Here is a 25,909-nt window from a genome sequence, read left to right on the forward strand (position 1 = left end):
TATTTCGTTTTATTTGCTGTAGAAAGTAAAACTATTAGGGTAGGCCTATTGGACACTTGGGCGTTTATGACGCCATTCAAAGAAAAATGTTTTTCCAAAATTAAGGCCCTAGAAAAAAGTATCAAAGTTGTTACCTATCTAGATTGTTTATTTTTCACATCGGAAAATAGTATCATGCATGTTTTCCGGAAAAATTTACAGATAAATAAATAAATATACATTTATACCTTTATACTGTTAAAAAAAACAGTACTCTTCGCAAAGGAACTTTAATTTTATTGCACTATAATCGCTTTAGAAACTATAACCATTAGGGTACTGGACGTAAGGGTATTTGTGACGTAATTGAAACGAACTATTTTTTTTCTCCAAAATTAAAGCCCTAAACCAATTTTCCCGAAGTTGTAACCTATCTAGATAGTTTTTTCACACCGGAAAATAGTATCATGCCAATTTTCAGGAAAAATAAAAAATACAGATAAATAAATAAATATGCATCTATAGGCCTAAATTTATATTATTTAAAATTTTTTAAAACAGATTAAACTCTTTCGCGAAGCAACTTTCACTTCATTTTATTAACTGAAGAAATTGAAAATATTAGGGTACTGGACGTAAGGATGTTTGTGACGTAACCTAAATGAAAAATATATATCCAAAATTAAGGCCCCACCAATTTGGTGCTCCATTCTTCGAACTGTCTACACTGCAAACCTTGTCTACACTGTTACAAAATTGACATCTGTCAGCTGAAACTCCTTATTTTCTGATGATACTAAATTAAAATGAGCCTTTGAACTAATAATAATTTTTGATCAAGTGTTTGCCTTCAAGGCAATCAGTTGACGCGCGCCATTTTCAAGTTAAAATTTCTCGCAATTTCAAACTCTTTCAAATGTTACAACATCCAACACCTAAAAGCATGACCAAACGATGCTAAAGAATATAAGACTTCATCCGTTAAGGGCCAAACACACGAAGGGGAAATGCCGCTCTGGCCGAACCTGATGTGTGCTAACAAAGTAATCACGGTTTCGGCAAAAATTTGAGTTTTTATCCTATCTCCTTCCTTGTAGGCTTATTAGGGCCACCCTATCAGAGTGAATGGCACACTAGAATCGTGATCCTATGTCATTCTGAATATAGCAAATCCTTTGGCTTGGGTTAGGGTCAGGGGTCTACCACTGCAACCTCAGCCACGATGACTCCGGGGAGCTTACGGTTAAACAAATTTTCAGACACAAGGACCTTAGTAGTCAATGAATGTCGTTAATCCATAGATGAATAGATCACAGCTTTATCTTATGAGTTCAGATACAATATCTTATACAAAAATATCAACTGTTTTCTCTCCTGTGTTTGCATTGACATTCCGATTTCTATAATACATATTTGCTCTTCGCATGTTTATGCGCCAATTTATCCAATTAGAGCAGATTCTAGCTTCGTTTGATCAGCTCTCAATTTCAGAGAGGAAAATAGCATTTTTGAAAAATTCTTTTGACTCAAACTTGAAGATTTCTCAAGAATTTTCCTTAGTTATTTCCGCAAACCTCCGGATAAATCTGTAGAAATGGAAACGCTGTTGACTAAGGTAACAATTTCCGTAGATTCTTTGACTATATCTTTTTTCTGTAGTAGGGAGCAAAATTCCGCAAACCTCCGGATAAATCTGTAGAAATGGAAACGCTGTTGACTAAGGTGGAAGGCCGTATCCAGGGGGGGAGGGCGTTTGATCACCCCCTTGAAATGTTTGCCAGACTTGTAAAAACATATAAAAAAATGCACATAAACTAATTTGCATGTGTTTTTGAGCTTTTTTGTATACCCCTCCCCCCGAAAAAAATCCTTGTGTAAAACACACCCCAAAAAAATCCTGAATACGGCCCTGCTAAGGTGGTAAAAGTTAATATACATTTTGAGTTTACATTATACAATTCAAACAGTACACTTAGTATAAAAGCTAAATTTCAATAATATACTAATGAGCTATTGGTTCCACCCTTTTAGTGATATGGACATATGGTACAGATTCTGACAAGGAAACACTTTGAAGATAAATGATCAAGATTGGTTGACCCATGTTCCACAATATAAGCCACCCTCCAGGATGCTGCAAGATGGCGCTACGACCGCAACGTGCTCCTGAATTTTTTCTCCATGAATGCAAAGTCGCAATTCACAATTATGATGTTTCGACAGAAAAACTTAAGAGGTCTCATGGAGCAATTTAATGCACAATTTCAGAAGACTATTAAGGCAAGGTTTTGAGGACAATTTCAGATGGAGCCGTCACAGATTTAAGGGAGAATTTGAAGCGATTTAAGGGAAGCTCTTTTTTCATTCTTTTCTCTAAACTCTTAAAAAGAACTCTTATAAGTTTAAGTTTAGTTCTAAAATAATAAACCATATGAAAAGTAAATGAAGTCAGCTGTATCCTAGAAGGAAAAAAGTTGAGTAGCACAGTTTTATACTATACTCGAAGCAGGGCCGTATCCTGGATTTTTTTTTCGGGGGGGGGGGGGGAGGGGGGTACAAAAGGATTTTTTTCGGGGGGGAGGGGGTCCACAGAAAAAAACTTTTAAAAACGCATATAAAAAATTTTTCTTATAATTCATTTTTGTGGCGTTTTTACGAATCGGACAAGCATTTCGGGGGGGAGGGGGAGCAAACCCCCTAACCCCCCTGGATACGGCCTTGACTCGAAGTGATGTTAATTATACGTTTACAACAAAAATACGACATCAATATAAGGGCTTTCTTTTCTGTGAAGACAAACACCTTTTTTTTGTCAGAAGAACTTGATTAAGCTGTTTCTAGTAGCTTAATTAAGCTTTATTTAGAGCTCTAATAAAAGAAATCCAAAGAAATGAAAATAAGGTTCTGTTCAATCTTGGAACAAAAAAAAGTTGAGAAACACTATTTTAGACTACACCAGCAGTGACGTCAATAACATTTACACAAAAACATGAAACCAATATAAGTTTCTTTTTCTATTTAAAACAAAGGGGGCTATCTTAGCTTAATTAAGCTCTCCGTAACATTTCAATTCGAGGGGCTAATCCAATTCCAAAATCGTGTATATCAGATGACTCTTGCCGCGCGTGGTGTAAGTGAGCCGCACATGACACGAAGAGGCTGAAGGTGGCGCAAGCGTGTCACGATGTGTTCTAAGCGTGGTGGAGCAAGTGTCAGTCTGAGATGAAGATCATATGTGGCGGAGATTGGGCAACCATTCAGTTTAATTAAGATTTTCTTTTTAGTTCTGAAATGAGCAATCAGAGCCAACGCTATAGCGCTGCTCTGATATGACAACGCTATAGTAAAGGTCATTAGGCTTCAATGTTTTGTTATTTCTATTTCCCAGAGGAACTTCATATGGAAAGGTGGTCATATAAACTTCAGAGGAGGTTCATTCAACTGGAAATTTTAAGTTCTAGTGCCCCTTTTAAGAGTCAAAAGTGATCGGAGGACGACTTCCCCCCCCCCATTCCGTCTTTTCCATAAATGTATCGGATCCAAATTTGGACATAGCCATTTTGTTCAAACTAATCCAAATATCAAATAACTATGGTTCCCGGTTTGACCCCCCCCCTATCCAGCCCTCGGGGAAAGGACTATAAATAATGATTGTTACCCATCGTTATAAAGTTTAAACCATAGAAACATATAGTTTCTGTGGAAAACTTGGTCGTATAAACTTCGGAGTTGGCTCATTCGATTGGAAATCGAAATATCTTTTGCTCTTTTTAAGATTCAAGGCCGTAACCAGGGGGGGGGTTACTCGGTTTGAACCCCCCCCCCCCCCAAATTTTTTGACCGAGTCAAAAATAAGTCGAAAATTAGTAAAACCTAGGTAAAAATCAGTAAAATTAGTCGAAAACTGAGTAAAAAATTAGTAAACCCCCCCCCCAAAAAAGTCAAAAATTAGTAAACCCCCCCTGAACAAAAATCCTGGATACGGCCCTGTTAAGAGTCGAAAGTGACCAGAGTGTAACCAGCCTTTTTGCCTTTACTTTGCTTTGAAAAACTTTTTTTTTCGGGAAGTTTTTTTTTAAATTAATCTCTTAAGAAACGCAAATAAAAGTCCGGTATTTATTAGACCAAAAAGGGCCAGGGGTAGCCCATTTCCACCAATTGTATATGGCACACTCCTCATTATGCGTCGGCACACTTCTTTTATACAGCATATTCTCGCACCTCGTGTGGTACACTTCTGTCATGCGCAAAACGGTGGTAAAATTTTGAAACAGGACTACCCATCAGAAAAAGGATGAGAGACACTGATTCAGACAACGTGTGACGTCAACTACCCATTTCAACTAAAATATGAAATCGATACAAATATTTTTTTTCTGTGTAGGTAAGAGTTTTCTTAGTTACCATAGTAACATCTGCACGAAACATAACGAAGCAATCTTTCAGCTGTATTTCAAGCTAACTCGGTTGCAGATCTTAAACAGTTGTAATAGCTTTTTAATTAGAATTATGCGTGAATGAACATACAAATTGACACTTTGAAACATATTAAGCCAAAAACGGACAAGCATTTCATATACTTTATATTTCGTTGGTAATAATTAAATTAAATTAATTCTTATTTGTCTTCAGTCACTATATTGCAGATTCAATTCAAGGGGTTACGCACTTGGTCATTTCGTGTATACCATAGTTGAAATAAGGAGTCAAGAGCACCGGCAAGGATGTAAAATCAAAACCTCGTTGGATCTCTGTCGACACGACGGAAAATTTTAACCTTTAATTTGATTCTCTGTCGATACGGCAGGCGTTTGATTTGTGAAATGTTGATACCCTGTTGAAATTTTGTCGTCTTTTGACAACAGGAAAAAAAAAATCCGTTTTTTGTCAAATTAACGAAATTTGTTTAAAAAAAGGTTGTCGTTTGTGTTCAAGAATGGTAAGAAGCATTAGGAACGATTAATTAACTGAATAAAAACTGATAATTGGTTACTTCAGTATCGAATAGCATTAATATACTAAACTAAATTATCATTTTTTGAAAAAGAATTACCAAAAAAGGGTGTTTTTCAGAATTAGCCTCTCCCCCACTCCAATTGGCGCCCCTGAGTCCTTCAGTGTGCACAAAGCCATTGGCTATGCTTTATTCGACACTACATAAATTGACCACAAATATAATCTCTTTCACAACAGATTTATATTCAAGGGAGTGATTTTCCTTATTTAGTAGCAAAGATATCTAGAAAGAACCCTCTTTTCTAAGGATTTCCTGATGTAAACTTCCGGTTGTACACATATGGGAAATGTGAGATTGACGCTCCAGAATATAAAACGGATATTGTAAATATTCCAAAATCAGCATAATCGTGTTCTGTTTATACATGTTATAGGTCAACTGATATGTATATGATAGATTGTTGGCACTATTGTTGGACGTAATTTTCTGTTCATTGGTATGTGTTACTATAATATGGCTCGGACACACGTTTCACACGACATGTACACAAAACGTATTTTGATTTACCGTAAATGATGTAATATAAGACCAGGCAGAATGCATACATTACTCGCACTGAACGTGTATAATTAACAAAACCCAGAATAAAGACACAAAAATACATAAAAAAAAGTACATGAGCAACAATGACAAGGCCCCGTAATATGCGTGCATCCATGAAACTACGCGGTAGGGGGTGGGGGGAGAGGAGGGGGGCTTAAATCATATTTACACATTTTTGTTCTTAATTTTTAAGTCACAATTGACCCAAGCACAATCAGGTTGAATAGCTTTAAAGAGTTTTCAGGCAGGAAACAATAGAGGGCTTTAATCCAAAGCAGATGTAGCTTCATTTTTCTCTGATCTGAAACGGCTCACACACAGCGCGTGCGGCGTTATCCATATAAATTGGATGAGTCCTAGCTGTTAAACCGAAAACGGTGAAATTCTAAACAGAATTGCAGCCAAAAAACGCTTATCTGATAAAAACGCAAAACCAACCATTTTTCGAAAAAGCACAATTGTGTAAATCTATGAATCATTGCAAGGTCGTATCCAGGGGGAGGGGGCACCGACAGGGGCGTCATTTGCAAAGGGGCAGGGGGCAGCTGCCCCCCCCAACAATCTAGTTTGTCCTCCCAGCTGAAATTTAGCTTCTTCAAAAATCTTTGAATCGTCAAAATTGAGATTAGCCTGCATAATTCAAGTATCCAGAGAAACAGGTCAGTTTTCTTTAGTACATCTTTGCCTTTATGGTACTATATGATTGATTTTTCGGTTTTTACTGTCATTTTTACTTGATTTGGGAAAACTAGCTCCAACTCCCCCTCCCCCAAGATTTTGACGAAATTACGCCAGTCGATACCGGGCTTGAGCCCCCCCCCCTACCCCTCCCCATAAAAAAAGATTTTTTTTTGCCAGACTCGTCAAAAAGTAAAAAAAAAATATATAAGCAAATTTTTGATGCGTTTGAAAAGTTTTTTATACCCCCCCCCCCAGAACAAAAATCCTGGACACAGCCTTGTCTCATTGCCTTTATAATTGAAAAGAAAAAAGAGTAAACAGGTACACACAGCAAATAATATAAATTTGTAAACTCTGCTTTTTTTTTTTTTTTTTTGCAATAAAATAGAAAAAAGTAATATGAAGTCAATTAATTAATATAAGAAAATTATTACGAGAGTTCATGAAGAAATTTCGAACTAGTTTCCGCCCCCCCCCCCCAAAAAAAAGAAAGAGGACAAAGAGGATCCACCAAGAGTGTGTGCCGTTACCCAAGGTGCAAAACAAATTATGAAGTAAAATATTCCACTGCCAATACTTCGTGCAGTAATTCAAAGGGTTGTAAATTACAAATTACCTGAGAACAATTTCACATAGCTGTTTACACTCCTATTACTACATTATTAACTGTTACTTTAATATAAATTGCTAATTGTTGTATCTAAGTAGTAGTTTTTTAAATAGTCTTTGAAGTGAGAAAATAAAATTTTTATATCAAAAGCTCACAATCCAAATTAATTCTGTATTTGAGCAAAAAGGAATATAATACAATTGTTAAAATAGCTGATTCTATTCGTCTTGAGATACACTTAAGATTTAGTATAGCCTAGAGGAGTGGAGCAAAATCTGACGATCTTCGATAAGATTTTTAAAATCTAGAAACTAGAAAATCTAGATGAAACTTTATATAACATTTTGTCTAGAGGAGTGGAGCAATATCTGAAATTATTAGACAAGAATTTGAAAATCTAGATGAGACTTTATATAATATTATATCTAGAGGAGTGGAGCAATCTCTGAAGATCTTCGACAAGATTTTTAAAATCTAGAATCTAGAAAATCTAGATGAAACTTTATATAATATTTTGTCTAGAGGAGCGGAGCAATCTCTGAAATTATTAGACAAGGATTTGAAAATCTAGAATCTGAAACTTTATATAATATTTTGTCTCGATGAGTGGAGCAATCTGAAGATCTTCGATAAGATTTTGAAAATCTAGAATCTAGAAAATCTAGATGGCAATCTCGACAAGATTTTCTCTAGAGGAGCGAAGCAATCAGTTGAAGCAATCGATCGAGCAATCGTTTAGAGGGATGATTGCTTCTCCAGAATATTACTTTGACAAAAAATGACATATTTAAATTACCATATTCTACCATTTATATTTACCATTATTACCATTCATATTTTAAATTACCATACCCGATTTATTCCTCCATTAGATTTTGATTTCAGCGTCAAGATAAATGTTACCCCTTGTTTAGCTCCCATCAAAGGAACAAAGTACAAAAAAAACTTCCGAAAACAAGTCGGACAAAGAAAATTTGCTTCTGTTCAGGGCCGTATCCAGGACATTTCTTCGGGGGACAGGGATACTAAGGAAACTTTACAAAACGCAAGAAAAATTTCTTTATCTTCAGTTTTGTTACTTTCATACGACTTGGACAAAAATTTCAAGGGGTGGGGGGATGAAACCGGGTACCTCTCCCTGGATACGGTCCTGCTGTTGTTCCACGACAATAACTTTCTATCTATAATAATAATCTGTATTTAAAAGCCAACTAAAGCCATATACAAAAAGACATACTAAAGAAAAATTACACTTCATTTGACATCCTTCCCATCAATACAAAATTTCCTACTGCCACAATATAACGGGGAGTCCTAGACTTTCTATCTATATAGTGAGGATACAAGTCCAAATTTTAAATGAAAAAAGTCCTTTTATAATTAATTTACCTAAAACACATTAAATGCACAATTAGGAAGGCTTGAGCAAATAAATGACGAAAGTTCTATAAATTCAGCATAGACCTGTTATGCCAGATTAGCCAAAAAGATTTAAGTAATTTTTTACGATTTGTTTTGAGATGGTAGCACATATTTTCGGTATTAAAGAAATCATTTGAAATCAAAGTCTTTGTCAGTTTGAGTGATATATGATGGAACTTCTTACCTTAGCTTCAGCCTGTTGTATTTCAATGGTTAAAAGACGAACATCCTTTTCCAAGCATCGTTTCTCATCATTGGCATCGGATAAGTTTTCCTCAGCTGTTGATAGGCTTAGGCGAAGTGCCACAAACTCTGTTTCTAAGGATTTACATCTGTCCAAATTGGACTGTAACCTATAAAAAATGCCTTATTAAATGAAATTATCATTAATCACATTATTATGAAAGTTTATCAAAGCAGTCTGCTAACCAAATTGTAATTTATTAAATTATTTAATTAATTAATTGGTTAATTAAATCACATTCATAATATTAAATCAGTTAATAAAATTCATACAATATTTATTATTAAACCACTAATTATTCACACTCATGCTATTAAATCAGTTAAACGCATTAACCAACTAATCAACTGACAAAATTATTTTTATCAAATAATTAAATCAATTATTTAAAGTCTCAAGCTCAGTTCTGACAGAAAACGGAAATTTTATGTAGGCGAAAATAATCAGGCGACGTGATTAAAGGCCCATTCACAGTGAGTGAGTGTTTACGAATATTGAGAATTAGCTAGCGCTAATTTGAGCCATTCAAAATATTTTGGCCAATGTGAAAATTCTACGAAAAACCTGATTGGCCGGAATTAGCGCTAGCTAAACGTCAGTATTAGCAAACCTCACTGTGATTGGCCCTTAAGTGGATTCCGGCTGATGTGTCTGATTCTCTGTCTCGCCTAACCTGACGATTTTCTATTCATTAAAAAAAAGAAACGAAAAAAAAAGATTCGTTTATATATCCATCGAAAAAGAAACCAATGGTTAATTCCTACCAGCAAATAATATGAGAAGGTGCCTACTTTCAAAAAACACCTTCCAGAAATAATGGCGGTCTGGGATATAAGCCAGGCGACAGAGTGGGGATCCCCTTACATAAACAGAAAGGTTATATCTAGTTAAAAAATAATTTTGCCGACCAAAGCAATGAATTTTCCTTCCTTGATCTGAAACAGAAGGAAAGCGAGCATTCGTCATTATGAAAATAATTTTTTGCACTGGGGAGGTAAAGTCCAACTACCCAGCCAAAGGCCACTCCTGGTGAATATCCACTTCGACAGCACAGTCACGAAGGATCTGATCTATAGATCATTAGTTAATTTAGCAGATTCGTCCATGGCCTTAATTTTCTATCTTAAGCTGCTGGCTGATAACTCATTCTCACAATCATTCAATGAAGATTGGTTGCGGTACATGTTCATTAACCAGTAGATATTTGCAAATACAAATGATTTATGAACAATTTTTTTCCTTGTTAAATGAATGAGTGGCATTTTTCCTCAAGCTTAATTACAAAAAGATATTGTTTTGTTTACAGTGCATAAGAATGAATGATTCCATCGTTTCTTGAGCTTGCACTATTAATTTTAAACGGGTATTGTAGTAGTAAAGGTTAAAGATGGCCTTCAACAGAATTTAAAAATAATGAAACTTCAAGTACTGATAGTCACGACAATTGATCTATTGAAATATAATCAGGATGGCAAAAGTGGTTCACAGGTATCACGTTCATTTTAACCCCCCCCCCCCAGGTGGGCTTGCACATTGTGTAGAGCATGCCCATATATAGTGGGTATCAGAAACCGCACCATCCGTCCCAAAGTTGAACCAACAGTAGCGTGGGATTTTATTTTTTTGGGTAAATAAGCATACTCTTCTTAATTTTCTCTACAAGTCCTTATGGTTTTCTATATGATGTCAGGTTTTAGATATAATGAAAAAATAAGGGATTATCTTTGATTTCACCTTTCACAAGTTCTTTATTTATCATCTAGCGACGATTCAGCGCAAAGCAAGAATTTTGGCCTAATAAGCGCCAAAAAGCTACAATGCGAAAATTTTGAGAAGGCCAATCGATTGAAAATTATCGCAAGACTTTATAATGAGCTTTCCATAGGTATACGAATTTTAACTACAGGTTTAGTCATTTTTCTGTTATAAAGGCCAGAAGTAAGCAGGTATATTTACATGTAAGGTAAATAAACATGCTTTTCTTACTTTCCTCTTCAATATATTTATAAGTTTCAATGGGTGTCAGGTTGCAGATAGGTTGGAAGTTTAGCTTTTAATATATATACTAATTTTGACTATAGGCGCAAAAAATCCGTACTTTTCTCTTCAAGTTTGTATATTTTTCAGAGGTTTCAGGTAGAATGAAAGCGTGGCATTTCATATATATACTAACTTTGATAATAAGTTTATAAATTTATGTGATATTAAGATTATGGTAAGTAAGCATATGCAAATGTCAGCAGAGGATAGAATATCTACAAGGAATTACTATATTGAATACGCTGAATTGGCCCAGAGGTGTTATTTATGTCTGTAAACGTAATTATATTCTAAATATTTGTAGGTAACTACATAATAGGGTAAACGGTCACTTTATGAACAAACCTATATAGGGTAGCCAACCACTTTCAAAAATAATTTCGTTTAATATTTCGGAATAAATGCTAATACTTCGGATTCAGGTGAATAAAGGGTTCAGAGATTGTCAGGACCTTATATTCGAGCTGATTTCTAAAAATTTTGGTCCTAGGCTATAAACAAGAGTTAGCTAATTTTGACAATTTAGTATTATTTTTTCGGCTGATTCCTCATCAACAGATGGTTTATACAATTCTATGACCCTTTTTATTCCTTGGCTATAAACAAAAGTTAGCTAATTTTTTCGGCTGATTCCTCATCAACAGTTGGCTCATACGGTTCAAGGACCATTTTAGTCCTGGGCTATAGACAAAAGTTGGCTAATTTTGTCGATTTCCTATATTTTTTTTTCGGCAGATTCCTTATCAACAGTTGCTTCATACGGTTTTAGGACCATTTTTGGTGCTAGGCTACAGGACCCTAAACAAAAGTTAGCAAATTTTGTCAATTCATTATAATTTTTTCGGCTGATCCCTCATCAACAGATGGTTCATACGGTTCTAGGACCATTTTTGGTATGAAAGCTAGCCAATCTTGTTGATAAGTCATTATCTTTTTTGGCTGATTTCTCATCAACAGTTGGTTCATACCAAATAAAAAAAAACAAAATAAAACGTTTGCAGATAGTTTAGGGCCAAGTTTGGCTCATTAGAAGGCAAGGGGGGGGAGGGCTAGTTGTCAGCAGTATTAGAAGTTGTAATAAAAGTGACTTCTAGAGACTGCAGTTTAAAAAGAAACGTCTGAAAAGAATCAGTTCGATGCCGCTAGTGCATTTTATTTAAGTTATTTATTTATACAAAAAATCAGGCGGACTTCAGTCCCTTGCGTACTAGCAATTTATATGTACGTCCAAAAAAAATGGCAAAATATTTTAAAGCAAATATGTATTTTTAAGCGATATTCTTTTTTTTCTTGCAGCAAAAGGTGAATTTAACATCCGCACTCAAACAATCTGAAATGGCACATAAATAATTTTAAAATTTGTATTTTTTTTCAAAATAGATATTAAATATTTTTAAGTGATGCGAATTCCGGCAGGTACATCTGATTGAAAGCAGAATCTTCTGAAGTTTCCATTATAACTAAAAAAAACGATTCCTCTAAATATCTCTTAGTCCAACCCAAAAACAGTAAGAAAGTAAACTTTGTCTAGTAGAAACGACTAAGCGATATTTTTTTTTATTTTATTTTATTTTTTTTTTTTTTTTATTCAGGCTGGTAATCTCTGGTTGACAGCACAAGTCTCAGAGAAGACGGTAAATTTTATCGAACAAAAACGAGTAAGCGACGTTGTCATGTGAAATCCAGTTGATGTGTGATTGAAAGCGAAATCCTCTGTTGTCTTCATAGAAAAAGTCCCTGCTTAAAAAAGGTAGGAATTTAAGCTTGGAAGGTATTTCAGATATATATCTAAAAGTGTTTAGCAACATGTATGCCTACCGTTTTTACCACTATCTATTTTAAACAAAGTTTTATCGCCTGACAAAACGACTGTTCCAACCCTTGACTGAACCATCAGGGCGCCAAAAATTCACCCAAACGACATTTCGTTCCTTCGGTGACATCAAATAGGGGTGCCAAAACGAAATTAGAATCAAGCAATAATCTTAACTGGCATAGCAGGCAGAAGCAAATGCTGCAACACCTGACCACAGTAACCCCATCAGTTACGTACGTACAAGAGAATCCAATTCAGAGGGGCCCTGAAATCTTACCAAAAGGGAGGGCACAACATTAAAAACAAAAAAAGTGGAATTATATGGACAATACCGAATACTATAGGCACAATTGTAAATTTCTTGATTCAAAATCTAGCCCGAGCCCAAAATAGAAAATACGCAAACGCAGTGTGAACCTTGCTTATTTCGCGATAACCAAGACCTGATCAAATTCAGGGCAGGGATTTTGTATCGATTCTCTGGGATACAATCACCATAGGCTGACTTGGTCACAAAACAAAGGATTCCTGGGTGTAAGAACCTAATTCCCGTCAGCCCTCTTCTTAAATTGGACATTTACGGTTGTCACCGTCATTTGCAGGAAAATTGCAGGAAAATTTGCAGGAAAACAAAGGATTCCTGGGTGTAAGAACCTAATTCCCGTTGGCCCTCTTCTTAAATTGGACATTTACGGTTGTCACCGTCATTTGCAGGAAAATTTGCAGGAAAACAAAGGATTCCTGGGTGTAAGAACCTAATTCCCGTTGGCCCTCTTCTTAAATTGGACATTTACGGTTGTCACCGTCATTTGCAGGAAAATTTGCAGGAAAACAAAGGATTCCTGGGTGTAAGAACCTAATTCCCGTCGGCCCTCTTCTTAAATTGGATATTTACGGTTGTCACCGTCATTTGCAGGAAAATTGTGGAATTCATTCGTTAATTATACTTCTGTAATAAGCACATCCGTCACGTCAATACTCCATTGAAAACTGGACAGTGAACCAAGACAGACGTTTTCTGACTGGTCAATTATTCTACCATAAAGCAAAGACGCCTTTAATAGCACTACACAAATTCTCCACAAGGAAAGGGGAGTTGAAGGAGGGGTATGGCAGATCCTGGCGAATTTTTGTATTTTTTCAAGCTTTAAAGTTCACTCTTTACTTTCATAAAAAAAATAATAATATTTGCTTATATGGGTTGACGAAATCTTGATTCATGCGGTTATGTAATTTTACAACAAAAGGTTATCAACTCTTTACCACCAGGTGTATGTCTCGAAGCTCCACTTCCTCCACACTTCCGTCAAGCCATACCTCTTCGCATAGAGATGGCACATTTCCACTACGAGTAGCCCAAACCTAAGTACACGATTTTTAAAAGTGGGAGACCACTCAATAAAAACAATAATTCTCGATTTGCGTGGACATTCCATTTTCGTTTTTCTTACAGATATACTGACAGTTCTGTAACTGAAGACTTTAAGTTCTCAAAACAAATATTTTTTATCAATTTCGTTTCTACCTAGAAATTTGCCAAAATAAAACTGGCCAACTTTAAATAAAAACAAGGCAAGAAATGGACCGATCTTTCCAAGACAGCAGAATAGCAGAAGCTGGAACAAAGTTCTAAATAGTTCAATATCAAATTTTCGATACCACTGTCAAAAATACAACAATATTAGGAAATTCGACATTGTGGAAGCCCGCCTCATTGACATATGTTCCGCTAAAGCAGTTTGGACAGCTGTTATTTTTCTGACATCCGTATCCTGTCTCCATGTCAAAACATTCAGTTGTGATTTTTGGCAATTGAGGAGAAAAAAGAAAAAAAAAGATAGAAAGCAAAAGCTAAAATCGACAGAGAATAAATAAGAATCTACGACAGTATCAGTCTGCGCATGTTACATATTTATATTTAATGTTATACTTACCTATTACTATCTTATTTCTTTAATATGAAATCTGGTCCCGATCATACATCCCACTTTCACCCTTTTTTGGCTATCAGCCGTTGCGTTCTAGAGCTATAATGATAGGACGGTTGAGATGGTTAGGGTACCTTCTGCAGATGAAGGATGGCAGATTACCAAAGATCGTCCTTTTCGGCCAACCGCCCAGGGCTAAACGAAAAGCAGGTCATCCCCGGTTGGGACGGGAGGACGTCGTAAAGAAAGACTTAAGGGAAATGGGAACTTCCTGGGAAGGTGCAAATATGGTGGCTTTGAATAAACTTTAATGGAGGCGGGACATGCATAGCTGTGTTGGCCTCCGGCGGCTTGGTGCTGCGGTGAGTTTGTTAGTAGTAGTAATAGTAGTCATCTTGTGGAATTTATTTCGAAGGATTAAAACGATGGGAGGGGGGTTTGAAAAAATACAAAATAGACGAGATACAAACATACACTTAAAATAATAGGGAATATGAAAGAAACTATAAGAATCTTTAGATTTTTGGGGAATATGACTCAAAGTTCACCTCCCCTTTCGATACGCCAAAATGTGTGTAATTGCGCCCAGAACAATGTAAAATTTTACAAATTTGAAGGAAAAACCGATGAGTTTGGCTGTTATCCGATGAAACACTGTGTTTCACGTCAAAGGGTGCTGACGGCTGCTGCTCTTCGGCAATTCATATCAAATATCTGATTCATATCAAAATTCCCGCAACTAACACTGGGCAACGGACATGCTTACTTTTTTAACTGATTTTTTTTAACTGAAAAAAAACGCGCGTCAACGGACATGCTGACGACGTCAGAAAGACTGACAGACTGAACCTTCTAAACGATGGTCTGACAGCCTGTCCGAGTTCCTGGCGATGGCAAATATCAGGTTGAGCGATGTGCAAACGCTTGCCATGGACCGAAGTGGATGGAGGAGGCAGACGTCACTCTCTACGCCGAGCAGCGCCCGGCAGGAGACATAAGTCAAAGTCAAGTAAGTCAAGGAACGACGTTAAAACTTAAAACGAACAGAAAATTATTCCGTATATGAAAGGGGCTGTCCCCTCCTCAAAGCCTCGCTCTTTACGTTAAAGTTAGACTCTTTCTCACAACGCTATTTTTTTTAAACAATAAAAACTTTAGCGTAAAGAGCGAAGCGTTGAGGAAGGGATAGCCCCTTTCATATACTGAATAATTTCTGTTCGTCTTAAGTTTTAACGTCAGTAGATTGTATATATGGAATTCTACCGGTCCTATAGGAAGACATTTCTGCCGGTCCTATAGGAAGATATTTCTACCGGTCCTATAGGAAGACATTTCTACCGGTCCTATAGGAAGACATTTCTAACGGTCCTATAGGAAGATATTTCTACCGGTCCTATAGGAAGACATTTCTACCGGTCCTATAGGAAGACATTTATGTTCCGGTTATTGACATACCAAGGCCAACCAGACAGGTTTCTGATGGATATAGTCTGTTTTGGTGGGTATAGTCTTGTTTGTTAGGTATAGTCTGGTTTAGTGGGTATAGTCAGGTTTGGTGAGTATAGTCTGGTTTGGTGGGTATAATCTTGTTTGGTAGGTATATTCTGGTTTGGTCTGGAGATTGTCAAATTGCGTAATTAGGAATTGTTTTGATTGACATTTTTGCAAAAAGGGATAAGGAATTCGCAAATTGGATACTATGAACGATATTAATTAATGTTTTGAATAATAGGAGTGTGAATGATTCTAATTAGTGATTGGATCGTATGAAGGTGGAGAAAAAAAGATTAAACTGATTAGCAGTTAAGGTAACCCCGAAGGGGTTGTTAACTCAGGTAATTTGTTATAAATTTGAAACAACATCAGTCTATGAAAATGGCTAACGACGATAGAATGACATTGTTAGTTGACCTAGCTTTACCTCTCCGATGTGGTCTGTATAATACGCAAGTGATGTTTGAACAGTATTGTCAATTTAAAATAGGGTCTAATGTTTTAGTATACTAAAAAGTTGATACTAAGAGAGATGTAGATGGTAAGAAAATAATTTTAATAATGAAATTCAGAACAAACCTTAGAAATCCTTGTAAATCAAGTAGTAAGGTGTATGTGAGTACGAACCATCAAGGATCATAAGCACCAACGACTCTAACCAGAAGAGACATCAACACCCCACAGTTCCCTTATCCATACCCTTAAAGGGCACCTCCGCCCCACAAAGTTTCGGCCCCCCCTTTTTTTTAACACGATATATTTTTTTCAACTTTTTTTTTACATGTCTTCGAATCAGATTAAACAAACTTAAATTCAGTAGTGTTTTGTCGTGGTCTACCTTGTCACAGTTACATTCTCTTAATTTTTCAAAGTTCATTTTGAATTTCTTTCATTGAAATGCAAGAGTTGGAATATTTCAGTAGTGTCTTGTTATGCTTTACCTTGTCACTGTCTTGTTGTGCTTTACCTTGTCAGAGTTACATTCTCTTGATTTTTCATAGTTCAGTTTGGATTTCTTTCGTTGAAATGCAAGAGTTGGAGTATTTCAGTAGTGTTTCGTTGTGCTTTACATTGTCACACTTACATTCTATTGATTTTTCAATGTCCATTTTGAATTTCTTTCGTGAATTGCAAGAGTTGGAATATTTCAGTAGTGTTTTGTCGTGGTTTACCTGGTCACAGTTACATTTTCTTAATTTTTCAAAGTTCATTATGAATTTCTTTCGTTGAAATGCAAGAGTTGGTCACAGTTACATTCTCTTGATTTTTCAAAGTTCATTTTGAATTTCTTTCGTTAAATGCAAGAGTTGGAATATTTCAGTAGTGTTTTGTCGTGGTTTACCTTGTCACTGTTACATTATCATGATTTTTCAAAGTTTATTTTGAATTTCGTTCGGGAAATGCAAGAGTTGGAATATTTCAGTAGTGGTTTGTCGTGGTTTACTTTGTCACAGTTATATTCTCAAGAATTTTCAAAGTTCATTTTGAATTTCTTTTGTTAAAAATGCAGGAGTTGGAATATATCAGTAGTGTTTTGTTGTGCTTTACCTTGTCACAGTTACCTTCTCTTGATTTTTCAAAGTTCATTTTGAATTTCTTTCGTGAAATGCAAGAGTTGGAATATTTCAGTAGTGTTTTGTCGTTGTTTACCTTGTCACATTTACATTCTGTTGATTTTTCAAAGTTCATTTTGGATTTTTTTTTCCTTGAAATGCAAGAGTAGGAATATTTCAGTAGTGTTTTGTCGTGGTTTACCTTGTCACAGTTACATTCTCTTGATGTTCCAAAGTTCATTTTGGATTTCTTTCGTTGAAATGCAAGATTTGCAATGTTTCAGTAGTGTTTTATCGTGGTTTACCATATCACAGTTACATTCTCTTCATTTTCCAAAGTTCATTTTGAATTTCTTTCGTGAAATGCAAGAGTTGGAATATTTCAGTAGTGTCTTGTTGTGCTTTACCTTGTCACAGTTACATTCGTTTGATTTTTCAAAGTTCATTTTGGATTTCTTTCCTTGAAATGCAAGAGTTTGAAAATTTAAGTAGTGTTTTGTCGTGGTTTACCTTTTCACAGTTACATTCTCTTGATTTTTCAAAGTTCATTTTTGGATTTCTTTCATTGAAATGCAAGAGTTGGAATATTTCAGTAGTGTTTTGTTATAGTTTACCTTGTCACAGTTACATTCTCTTGATTTTTCAAAGTTCATTTTGAATTTCTTTCCTTGAAATGCAAGAGTTGGAATACCAGTTTTCGTTAAGTGTCAGAGTGAATAAATGCATTATCAACATCCTTTGTCAGATACATCAAATAAAATTGACAAAATCTAAATTTAAGAACGAATAAATGCTTTAACAACATCCTTTATCACATATGTCACATATGTGAAAAAATTGACAAAATCTAAGTATCAGAGTGATTAAATTCTATATAAACATCCTTTTCTCTGATACATAGGATAAAATTGACAGAATCTAAGTGTCAGTGTGAATAATTTTTTTTTATCAACATCCTTTGTCAGATACATCAAATAAAATTGACAAAATCTAAATTTCAGAATGAATAAATTCATCATCATTTTTTTGGATATGTCGGATAAAATTGACAAAATCTAAGCATCAGAGTGATTAAATTCTATATCAACATCCTTTTCTCGGATACATAGGATAAAATTGACATAATCTAAGTGTCAATGTGAAATTTTTTTTTTATCAACATCCTTTTTTCGGATATGTCGGATAAAAATGACAAAATCTAAGCATAAGAGTGATTAAATTATAAATCAACATCCTTTTCTCGGATACATAGGATAAAATTGACAAAATCTAAGTGTCAGTGTGAAATTTTTTTTTATCAACATCATTTGTCGGATCTATCGGATAAAATAGACAAAATCTAAGTATCAGAGAGATTAAATTCTATATCAAAATCCTTTTCTCAGATACATAGGATAAATTTGACAGAATCTAAGTCTCAGTGTGAACAAATTTTTTTATCAACAACCTTTACCAGATACCTCGAATAAAATTCTTAAAATACAAGTGTCAAAATGAATAAATTTTTTTATCAACATTCATTGTCAGATACATCATATAGAATTGACAGAATGTAAATGTCAGAATGAATAAAGTCTAAATAAACATCTTTTTTTGGATATGCCGGATAAAATTGACAAAATATAAGCGTAAAAGTGAATAAATTTTTTTTTATCAACATCCTTTGGCAGATACATCGGATAAAATTGACAAAATCTTAATTTTAGAATGATTAAATTCATTATAAAAATCCTTTGTCGGATATGTCGGATAAAATTGACAAAATCTAAGTATCAGAGTGGCTAAATTCTATATCATCATCCTTTTCTCGGGTACATAGGATAAAATTGTCAAAATCTAAGTGTCAGTGTGAATAATTTTTTTTTATCAGCATCCTGTCAGATACATAAAATAAATTTTACAAAATCTAAATTTCAGAATTAATAAATTCATTATCAACATCATATTTCGGATATGTCGTATAAAATTTAAAAAATATAAGTGTCAGAGTGAATAATTTTTTTTTACCAACACACTTTTCTCGGACAAATCAAATAAAATCGTAAGAATATAAATGTAAGGAGTAATAAATGCTTGAACAACATCCTTTATCGGATATGGAGGATAAAATTGAAAAAATCTAAATTTCAGAATGAATAAATTCTATATCAACATCCTTTGTCGGATATGTCGGATGAAATTGACAAAATAAAAGTGTCAGAGTGAATAATTTTTTTTATCAACATCCTTTGGCAGATACATCGGATAAAATTGATAAAATCTAAGGATCAGAGTGACTAAAATCTATATCAATATGCTTTTCTCGGATACATAGGATAAAATGACAAATTCTAAGTGTCGGAGTGAACAAATTTTTTTATCAACATCCTTTAGAAGATACATTTGATAAAATTAACAAAATATAAATTTGAGAATTAATAAATTCATTATCAACATCTTTTATCAGATAAATAGGATAAAATTTAAAAAATCTAAGTGCCAGTGTGAATAAATTTTTTTATCAGCATCCTTTTGTCAGACACATCAAATAAAATTTACAAAATCTAAATTTCAGAATGAATAAATTCTATATCAACATCCTTAGTTGGATATGTCAGATAAAATTTACAAAATATAAGTATCAGAGTGAATAAATTTTTTTATTAACATCCTTTGGCAGATGCATCGGGTAAAATTGACGAAATGTAAGCATCAGAGTGACTAAATTCTATATCAACATCCTTTTCTCAAATACATAGGATAAAATTGACAAATTCTAAGTGTTAGAGTGAATAAATTTTTTTTTATCAACACGTAACCTTTGCGAGCACGTAACCTTGTCTAAATTAACCTTAAAAAATGAAATAAAGCTATGTCGACTTTGCATGTCTCTCTCACTATGTATGCGCCGTCGCGGTGTACACTCCATGTCTTTCTTGTCAATTTTACCTGATTTAGCCGACAATTGATGTTGATAATGCATCTAAAGGATGTTGATAAAGCATTTATTTACTTTGATACTTAGATTTTGTCAATTTTATCCCATGTATCCAAGAAAATGATATTGATATGGAATTTAATCACTCTGATACTTAGATTTTATCAATTTTATCCGACATATGCGACAAAGAATGTTGATAATGAATTTAGTCACTCTGACACTTAGATTTTGTCAACTTTATCCGATATAACTAGCAAAGAATGTTGATGTAAAAAAAATATATTCACTCTAACACTTAGATTTGGTCAATTTTAATCTATGTATCCGAGAAAAGGATGTTGATGTAGAATTTAATCACTCTGATACTTAGATTTTGTCAATTTTATTCGAAAAATCCGCTAAAGGATGTTGTTAAAGCATTTATTCATTGTGATATTTAAATTTTGTCAATTTTTATTCGATGCATCTGACAAAGGACGTTGATAAAAAAAATTATTCACTCTTACACTTAGATTCTGTCAATTTTATTCGATGTATCTGGCAAAGGTTGTTGATAAAAAAAAAATATTCACTCTGATACTTATATTTTGTCAATTTTATCCGACATATCCGACAAAGGAAGTTAAGAATGAATTTATTCCCTATGATACTTAGATTTTGTCAATTTTATCCGATGTATCTGGCAAAGGATGTTGATAAATAAAAAAATATTCACTCTAACACTTAAAATTTGTCAATTTTTATCCTATGTATCCGAGAAAAGGATGTTGATATAGAATTTAGTCACTCTGATACTTAGATATTGTCAATTTTATCCGACTTATCCGATAAAGGATGTTGTTAAAGCATTTATTTATTCTGAAATTTAGATTTTGTCAATTTTATTTGATGTATCTGACAAATGACCTTGATAAAAAAAAATTATTCACTCAGGCACTTAGATTCTGTCAATTTTATTATATGTATCAGAGAAAAGGATGTTGATATAGATTTTAGTCACTCTGTTACTTAGATTTTGTCAATTTTATCCGACATATCCGATAAAGGATATTGTTATAGCATTTATTCATTCTGAAATTTAGATTTTTTCAATTTCAACCAACACATCCGACAAAGGATGGTGATAATGAATTTATTCATTCTGAAATTCAGAGTTTGTCAATTTTATCCTATGTATCCGAGAAAAGGATGTTGATAAAAAAATTTATTCACTCTGACACTTAAACTCTGTCAATTTTATCCTATGTATCCGAGAAAAGGATGGTGATATAGAATTTAGTCACTCTGATACTTAGATTTTGTCAATTTTATCCGACATACCGATAAAGGATGTTGTTAAAGCATTTATTTATTCTGTAATTTAGATTTTGTCAATTTTATTTGATGTATCTGACAAAAGATGTTGATAAAAAAAATAATTCACTCTGTCACTTATACTTTATCAATTTAGTTTGATATATTTAGAATGGGATGTTGTTAAAAAAAAATATTTATTCTGGTACATAGATTTTGACAATTGTATCCGATATATTGGACAAAAGATGTTGATACAGAATATCTTGATTCTAAAATTTAGATTTTGTCAATTCTATCCGACGTATCCGCCAAAGGATGTTGATAAAAAAATTTATTCACTCTAACATTTAGATTTTTTCAATTGTATCCGACGTATCTGAGAAAAGGATGTTTATATAGAATTTTGTCACTCTGATACTTAGATTATGTCAATTTTATCCGACATATCCGATAAAACATTGTTGTAAAAGCATTTATTCATTCTGAAATTTAGATTTTGTCAATTTTGTTTGATGTATCTGACAAATGATGTTGATAAAAAAAATGTATTCACTCTGACATTTATATTTTGTCAATTTTATCCGACACATCCGAAAAAGGATTTCCATATGGAAATTTTTCATTCTGAAATGTAGATGTTGTCAATTTTATCCGATGTGTGTCTGTCTAAGGATGTTGATAAAAAAAAATCTATTCACTCTAACACTTAGAATTTGTCAATTTTATCCTTTGTATCCGAGAAAAGGATGTTGATATAGAATTTAGTCCCTCTGATGCTTACATTTTGTCAATTTTATCCGATGTATCTGCCAAAGGATGTTAATAAAAAAAATTTATTCACTCTGATACTTATATTTTGTCAATTTTATCCGACATATCCGACAAAGGATGTTGATATAGAATTTATTCATTCTGAAATTTAGATTTTGTAAATTTTATTTGATGTGTCTGACAAAAGGATGTTGATAAAAAAATTTATTCATACTGGCACTTGGATTTTGTCAATTTTATCATATGTATCTGACAAAGGATGTTGATAATGAATTTATTCATTCTCAAATTTAGATTTTGTCAATTTTTTCCGATGTGTCTGACTAAAGGATGTTGATAAAAAAATTTATTCGCTCTAACACTTAGAATTTGTCAATTTTATCCTATGTATCCGAGAAAAGGATATTGATATAGATTTTAGTCACTCTGATCCTTAGATTTTGTCAATTTTATCCGATGTATCTGCCAAAGGATGTTGATAAAAAAAAAAAATTATTCACTCTGACACTTTTATTTTGTCAATTTCATCAGACTTATCCAACAAAGGATGTTGACATAGAATTTTTCATTCTGAAATTTAGATTTTGTAAGTTTTATCCGCCATATCCGATAAAGGATGTTGTTAAAGCATTTATTCATTCTAAAATGTAGATTTTGTCAATTTCATTTAATGTTTCTGACAAAAGGATGTTGATAAGAAAAATCTATTCACTCTGACACTTATATTTTGTCAATTTTATCCGACATATCCGACAAAGGATGTTGATAATGAATTTATTCCTTCTGAAATTTAGATTTTGTCAATTTTATTTGATGTATCTGACAAAGGATGCTGATAAAAAAAATTATTGACACTGACACTTAGATTTTGTCAATTTTATCTTATGTACCCGAGAAAAAGATGATGATATAGAATTTAGCCACTCTAATATTTATATTTTGTCAATTGTATCCAACATATCTGACAAACGATGTTGATAATGAATTTATTCATTCTAAAATTTAGATTTTGTCAATTTTATCCGATGTATCTGCCAAAGGATGTTGATAAAAAAAAATTATTCACTCTAACACTTAGAATTTGTCAATTTTATCCTACGTATCCGAGAAAAGGATGTTGATATAGATTTTAGTCACTCTGATACTTAAACTTTGTCAATTTAATCCGATGTATCTGCCAAAGGATGTTGATAAGAAAAAATTTATTCACTCTGACACTTATATTTTGTCAATTTTATCCGACATATCCGACAAAGGATGTTGATATAGAATTTATTCATTCTGAAATTTAGATTTTGTCAATTTTATTTGATGTATCTGACAAAGGATGTTGATAAAAAAAATTTATTCACTCTGATACTTATATTTTATCCATTTATATTCGATGTATCTGGCAAAGGATGTTGATAAAAAATTTATTCACACTGACACTTAGATTCTGTCAATTTTATCCTATGTATCCGAGAAAAGGATGTTGATTTAGAATTTAATCACTCTGATGCTTAGATTTTGTCATTTTTATCCGACATATCCGACAAAATGATGTTGATAAAAAAAAATTTCACACTGACACTTAGATTCTGTCAATTTTATCCTATGTATCCGAGAAAAGGATGTTGATATAGAATTTAATCACTCTGATGCTTAGATTTTGTCAATTTTATCCGACATATCCGAAAAAATGATGTTGATAATGAATTTATTCATTCTGAAATTTAGATTTTGTCAATTTTATTTTATGTATCTGACAAAGGATGCTGATAAAAAAAATTTATTCATTCCGACACTTAGATTTTATCAGTTTTATCCTATGTATCGGAGAAATGAATTTTGATATAGAATTTAATCACTCTGATGCTTAGATTTTGTAAATTTGATCCGACATATCTGACAAAAGATGTTGATAAAGCATCTATTCGTTCTTAAATTTAGATTTTGTCAATTTTATTTGATGTATCTGACAAAGGATGTTCATAGAAACATTTATTCACTTTTACACTTATATTTTATCAATTTTATTCGATGTATCTGGCAAAGGATGTTGATAAAAAAAAATTCACTCCGATACTTAGATTTTGTCAATTTTATCTGACATATCCGACAAAGGATGTTGATAATGAATTTATTCATTCTGAAATTTAGATTTTTTCAATTTTATTTGATGTATCCGACAAAGGATTTTGATAAGGAATTTATTCACCCTGACACTTAGCGAAAAATGGTATTCCAACTCTTTCATTTCAAGGAAAGAAATCCAAAATGAACTTTGAAAAATCAAGCGAAGGTAACTGTGACAGGGTAAACCATAACAAAACACTACTGAAATATTCCAACTCTTGCATTTCAACGAAAGAAATCCAAAAATGAACTTTGAAAAATCAAGAGAATGTAACTGTGACAAGGTAAAACACTACAAAACACTACTGAAATATTCCAACTCTTGCATTTCAAAGAAAGAAATCCAAAATGAACTTTGAAAAATCAAGAGAATGTAACTGAGACATGGTAAAGCACAACAATACACTACTGAAATATTCCAACTCTTGCATTTCACTATGTAAATTCAAAATGAACTTTGGAAAGTGAAGAGAATGTAACTGTGACATGGTTAATCACAATAAAACACTCCTGAAACATTGCAAAACTTTGACTTCAACGAAAGAAATACAAAATGAACTTTGAATAATCAAGAGAATGTAACTTTGGCAAGGCGAAGCACAACAAAACACTATTGAAACAGTCCAAATCTTACATTTCAAGGAAAGAAATTCAAAATGAACTTTGAAAAATCAAGAGAATATAACAGTGATAAGGTAAACCACGACAAAACACTACTGAAATATTCCTACTCTTGTATTTAAAGTAAAAAAAACAAAATGAACTTTCAGAAATCAAGAGAATGTAAATGTGACAACGTAAACCACGACAAAACACTACTGAAATATTCCAACTCTTGCATTTCACGAAAGAAATTCATAATGAACTTTGACAAATCAAGAGAAGGTAACTGTGAAAAGGTAAAGAAAAACAAAACACTACTGATATATTCCAACTCATGCATTTCAACGAAAGAAATCCAAAATGAACTTTGAAAAATCAAGAGAATGTAACTGTGACAAGGTAAAATACGACAAAACACTACTGAAATATTCCAACTCTTGCATCTCAACGAAAAAAATTCAAGATAAACTTTGAAAAATCAAGAGAATGTATCTGTGACATGGTAAACCACGACAAAACACTACTGAAATGTTCCAACTCTTGCATTTAACTAAAGAAATTCAAAATTAACTTTGAAAAATCAAGAGAATTTAACTGTGACCAACTCTTGCATTTCAACGAAAGAAATTCATAATGAACTTTGAAAAATTAAGAAAATGTAACTGTGACAAGGTAAAGCACAACAAAACACTACTGATATATTCCAACTCATGCATTTCAACAAAAGAAATCCAAAATGAACTTTGAAAAATCAAGAGAATGTAACTGTGACAAGGTAAAATACGACAAAACACTACTGAAATATTCCAACTCTTGCATTTCACGAAAGAAATTCAAAATGAACTTTGAAAAATTAGGAGAATGTAACTGTGAC

General features: G+C 33.3%; 1 protein-coding gene across 1 annotated transcript in view; it reads right to left on the reverse strand.

Moving 5' to 3' along the window:
• Positions 1-25,909, reverse strand: part of LOC148940492 (uncharacterized) — a 200,655-nt gene that overhangs the window by 44,242 nt on the left and 130,504 nt on the right. The window contains exon 8 of the mRNA XM_089104870.1: positions 8,437-8,605. Within this exon, the coding sequence (XP_088960996.1) occupies positions 8,437-8,605 (169 nt within the window). The remainder of the gene's footprint in view (positions 1-8,436; positions 8,606-25,909) is intronic.

Source organism: Artemia sp. Qi Xiang Cuo, chromosome 19 (assembly GCF_049724085.1).
Source record: "Artemia sp. Qi Xiang Cuo chromosome 19, ASM4972408v1, whole genome shotgun sequence".
Taxonomy (NCBI): Eukaryota; Metazoa; Arthropoda; class Branchiopoda; order Anostraca; family Artemiidae; genus Artemia; species Artemia sp. Qi Xiang Cuo.